At 34.9% G+C, this 4,949-nt stretch overlaps 1 protein-coding gene across 4 annotated transcripts; it reads left to right on the top strand.

Moving 5' to 3' along the window:
* Positions 1-167: 167 nt before the first annotated feature.
* LOC116848935 (RING finger and SPRY domain-containing protein 1-like) lies at positions 168-4,198 on the top strand. Of its 4 annotated transcripts, none has more exons than XM_032825570.1 (12): positions 168-633; positions 955-1,174; positions 1,305-1,631; positions 1,715-1,880; positions 1,985-2,167; positions 2,253-2,319; positions 2,398-2,538; positions 2,633-2,748; positions 2,821-2,964; positions 3,125-3,342; positions 3,436-3,696; positions 3,783-4,198. In XM_032825570.1, exons 3-12 carry the CDS (start codon positions 1,417-1,419, stop codon positions 3,868-3,870), a joined length of 1,599 nt encoding a protein of 532 aa, XP_032681461.1. In that variant the 5' UTR covers positions 168-633; positions 955-1,174; positions 1,305-1,416; the 3' UTR covers positions 3,871-4,198. The 4 variants fall into 4 exon arrangements, with proteins under 4 accessions (XP_032681461.1, XP_032681462.1, XP_032681460.1 ...); XM_032825571.1 differs by having other exon boundaries at positions 168-865; XM_032825569.1 differs by having other exon boundaries at positions 168-1,174.
* Positions 4,199-4,949: the final 751 nt, after the last annotated feature.

Raw genomic sequence — 4,949 nt, 5'->3', positions numbered from 1 at the left:
TATATATATATATATATATATATATATATATATATATATATATATATATATATATATTTAATAACGAAAGCGAAACATTTCGTCGGCGTGGTGTGCACGTCATCTTGCGAAATTCTATATATATCGCTCGCGTCACTTAAATGCGGATGCATTCGAGAATATTTGTTGCAGGCATTATGTCACGGATGTTTATAACGATTGAAATGTCGCGATAAAATAATGTTATGCAGATAAATGTTTACGTGCGAAACCGTGTCCGCTGACGTTCCCGTTCGTTCGGGAACAATTCTGCCGTCTCTGTTCGGAAGGATTAAAAGAATAGTCGCTTATTTATGCGAGTACGCGTGACATATAAGCACGGCTGTGTGAACGCAACTATGATAATTACGAATGACAATAGTCCGTGCGCGAGCGGAGGCGATTTCGATTCTGCCGAAATCATGGGTCTCGTCGATCGCGTACATACGCGTGCGTCTCACACCGAACGCAAAACGACACAATCTAGACGGGTGTATGTACTACAGGCTAATTCGATAACGTGTCACATCAAGTATTAGAAAGGATCCCTCTGAACACTCTACGTGGGAGAATGGGCAGAAAGCATTTTCTTCCGCCGAGTGCGAGATTGGCAAAGTAATGTCGAATGAGCCGAGCTGTATGCTTCGCTTTCTTCTGTGTGGTGAAATTGCTTCTTTCCGAGGGAGAATATAACCTCAAAATGCGACTGAATTCCCATTCTCGATCGAATGTTACGGATATTTCTAGGTGTATGATTCTAAAAAAACTGCTAGTTGCTATGAACTGTGCCTTTTTGAGGTTATAAATCGAAGCTCCCGACACATTACCGCACTCTTCGCAAAAACGCGTGTGTAGCATTAAACGCCTAGTTATGTGCATTGGTTTATGAAACACATCCCGTATCCTCATTTGGTCTTTTTAATTTTCTATTGATAGACTTACGCGAATGAAGGATGAATGATTAAATATAGTTGCAAGCTGCCAAGCAAGTTTTAATAAGTGAAACTCGAACGGGATATATGCACTGCGTTTAACTTGCATTTAATCACAAGATATTAAAGTGACGTGAAGTATAGATAAGCAGATAAAAAACGCCTATAATAATATCATCTGTATATGATAAAGGGATATGACTTATCATGGTATCACTTGTCTGGTGAGTAAGTAATATCTAATTATATATCTAAACACACGCACACACACACATATATATATATATGTATATATATATATATATATGTATATATAATGTAAAACAAGTTTTACTATTCAAGTCTTGCTTTCAGCCTAGTCAGATGCAAGATTTGATGGTCCACTTGTATCACTGTTCTGTAAATGTAACTTAGATGACAGTCAGGCAATAACTGGTTGAAGAAATTATAAAAGAAATTTGTGGGAATGGGCAATTGTTTGTGTAAGGATACTCCAGAGGAACTTGAGACATACGGTAGTAACAATCATGCGGAGGCTCAAAATACTATACTACCAGAACCAAACATAAGTATGGACTCATCTGGAGACTCAGCGTCTCCTTCCTTCAGGTTTCCAACATCAGCAAACATTGATAAGCTTGTATTAGAAACACTGGGAAGTCTTGACACTCTAGTAGATAAGTGAGTATAAGACATTCATTGATACATGGACAGTACATCTACTTGTTCCATCTAATGAACATTGGTTTACGTGATCTATTCAGTGATCATGAGCCACCACAGGCAATGTTGAAACTGAATGCTATTGCTGACAAAGAAGATGGTTGGATACAAGTAGTTAGTTCTATGGTCAATGTTGTTCCAATGCACAATCCATTGGGCCCTTCTGTTATAATATTATTATTAGACGATTGCCCTTTACCTTCAAAGGTTAGCACTAATTCATTGTATTGCAAAAATGTTAAATAGTCATCAATATCAAATAATAATCATAGTGAGAGATTAGTAGTGACACTTATTTTTTGCTATTGTAGGACTCTGTGTTACGATTATCACACATGTTTCAATTGTCACAAAAACTTGGAAAGATACAAATTACAGCCACACAGCAACGCAACATATGTGTAGTACTCGGTTGCATCGCAGAGAAACTGGCTGGACCTAGTAGTATAGCAATTTTATCCGATGCCACCTTAGACTATCTTGTTTCAAACTTAGTATGTTATTTTTATCTAAATAGTTCACACTGAAGCATCCAGCGGTATGTCAAATACTTCTCCAATGTGATTTTATTTTTTTCAGCGGGAAGATATCGAGCCTTATGTAGTGTTATATTCTTTAATAGCATTAGAGAAGTTTGCACAGACAAGTGAGCAGAATTTAATGATAAATATACATATATTAGTTTTAACAGACATTGTGCATAACATATATTGTATATTAACAGGTGAAAATAAGGTAACTATTAAGAAACGTCTTATGGCAGAAAAGCAGAATCCGCTGCTTGAATTGGAGAAGTGGACTACAGAGACACATCATGTGCGACGTCAAGTTGGTTTCTGTGCACAATGGTGTTTAGATAACCTATGTGAGTATAATAATCTTATTAGATCTTGTAATTTAGCTGCACCACATTCTGCACTAACGATGGTGTACTCAATGTTGATCTTTATTCTGTTCAGTTTTAATAGAAGGTAGAAAGTATTCCCATGACTCGGTCGATGTGACTGGTATTAATGTAATGTTAAATACAAAGGATGTAAGCGAGTACCTGAAAATATCACCTAATGGTTTGGAGGTAGATATTCAACGATATCATAACGTATCCTCCTTACGTATTGAAGTTGCTTATAATCTATCGTCATTTTAGGCGCGATGCGACGCGTATTCCTTTGAAAGTGTACGATGTACGTTTCAAGTGGATGAAGGGATATGGTATTACGAAACGCTGATAATAACCACCGGAGTAATGCAAATTGGATGGGCCACGAAAAACAGCACGTTTCTTAATCATGTAAACAATTTTCGTTTATAATATAGATAATTTTTCGTCTTTTTTTAAAAGATGTTAAACGTAGCATATAATATTAAGTTATATCAGACGTTTTCAAAGCATTTTCAGTCTTTGCATTTAAGTGCATGAGAACTTAATCTCCTTTTCTTTTTAATATTAGGAGGGATATGGTATAGGAGATGATGAATTTTCCTTGGCCTATGATGGCTGTCGTAGACTGATTTGGTATAATGCGCGAAGTGAAAAATTTCACGACAGACCATGCTGGAGATCCGGTGATATCTTGGGTTGCTTATTGGATTTAGATAGATTAGAAATTATATTTTCCATTAACGGTGTACCGCTTAAACCGTGCATCCAAGTATTCAAAACAGTAAGGTATGTGTACATATTAAAGCATCTAAAACAGAACACAAATTCCGCCGCATATTTACAAGCGAAAGAATTAGTGACATTAATGGGCTTTCCTAGGTCTGGATTCTTTGCAGCAGCTAGTTTCATGTCATTCCAGCAATGCCTTTTTAACTTTGGAAATGCACCTTTCAAGTATCCACCTACTGATCGAGAATTTCAGAAGTTTAACGACTACGCTACGTTAAAACCGGAAGACAAAATTGTACTTCCTAGACACATATATCTAGACCAATTGCGAAGACTTAGCGTTAGGGAGGATTCCTGTACATTATGCTTCGATCAAAGGGCATCGGTGAGGTTACTGCCTTGTGAACATAGGTAATATAATTTTATCTAATTGAGAGAGAATAATAATGCAGCAGCAAGTACTCTATAAGAATATAATGACCAATTTGTTTCCGCAGAGGATTTTGCCAAACCTGTTCGAAGCAGTTATTTGAATGTCCAATGTGTAGAGCTACTATCGAAGAAATGGCTCCTGATAACATATGACATCGGTCATATACAAATGTTGAGAAAATTTTTCTTTTAGAATTTGCATATTATCAATGTGAAACTCCAGTGCAAAAAACTATAAAATAATTCACAAAAACTTCACAAGATAATCATAATTATAATAGATAATTATTTGTACTGTATATCGCGTATACAGTCGTCACGTATCACATATAATTTTTTTGCAACACAATGAATTAGTAGATAATAGAACAGACTATAAATTTATAATAAATGTAAAAAATTCCGTGGTCGCAGTGAATGGTGAATGAGCGTACAACTTTGTTGTAAAGATTAAACTTGAAGATTGAGGTGCAAGAAAATATTTTATGAAAACAGAACATTCTTCTTGAAACTGTTCCATGTACATCTCTATACTTTTTGTACTATGTGTAGATTTATAGAGGAAGAAATTACGTGATTTATCAAGATTGTGGACACTTACGTCGAGAAAGAGAGAGATTAAAATAATATACACCGACTAAATATATTATTTATAATCAGACTAAAAAGGATTTCACTTTCTGCGCCATCACATCGCAAAAAGTGTTTCACTTCCACATGATAGTCACACTTGATGAGGGTAATGTATTTATTATCGCAAGAAGTGTAGTGGGTGAAGCTATTTGAAGTATATGTAGATGTAAAATCAAACAACGGCGAAAACAAATCTTTTTACGCTAAGACTTTCTAATTATCAACATAGACGTTTATTCTTAGAGAAATGTGCCCGTTACGCTTCTCGTGTTGTCGAATGAGATCGTTACTCTCGAGTAAATTTTGCCTAATGATTTTTTCTCTGAATCTTGCGACTACGATATGAGATTCGCGCGGAAGATTAGTCATCTATTAACTTGAAAGTTTCCTCTACTAGAATTCAAAAGTTCAGATTATTTGCAAAACTATTTATGCGCAAGTGAAAAACTTGTGATCTAAATGTTAATTTATCTTTAAGAGAAACTGTGAAATACTGATAATATAGAATATATATGTCAAAGTATATATATATATATATATATATATATATATATATATATATATATATATGTATGTATGTATATATATATATATATATA

Source organism: Odontomachus brunneus, unplaced genomic scaffold (genome assembly GCF_010583005.1).
Source record: "Odontomachus brunneus isolate Ranch 3 - 2012 unplaced genomic scaffold, Obru_v1 Obru_scaffold_102, whole genome shotgun sequence".
In the NCBI taxonomy this organism is placed as follows: Eukaryota; Metazoa; Arthropoda; class Insecta; order Hymenoptera; family Formicidae; genus Odontomachus; species Odontomachus brunneus.
This window is presented reverse-complemented; position numbering and strand designations above follow the sequence as displayed.

Excerpts from the sequence above, each read along its gene's own strand:
- LOC116848935 (XM_032825570.1), top strand. The coding sequence starts at position 1,417 with ATGGGCAATTGTTTGTGTAAGGATACTCCAGAGGAACTTGAGACATAC. Across the intron at positions 1,632-1,714 it reads CTTGACACTCTAGTAGATAA|TGATCATGAGCCACCACAGG; the intron begins GTGAGTATAAGA and ends TGATCTATTCAG. Across the intron at positions 2,965-3,124 it reads ACAGCACGTTTCTTAATCAT|GAGGGATATGGTATAGGAGA; the intron begins GTAAACAATTTT and ends TTTTAATATTAG.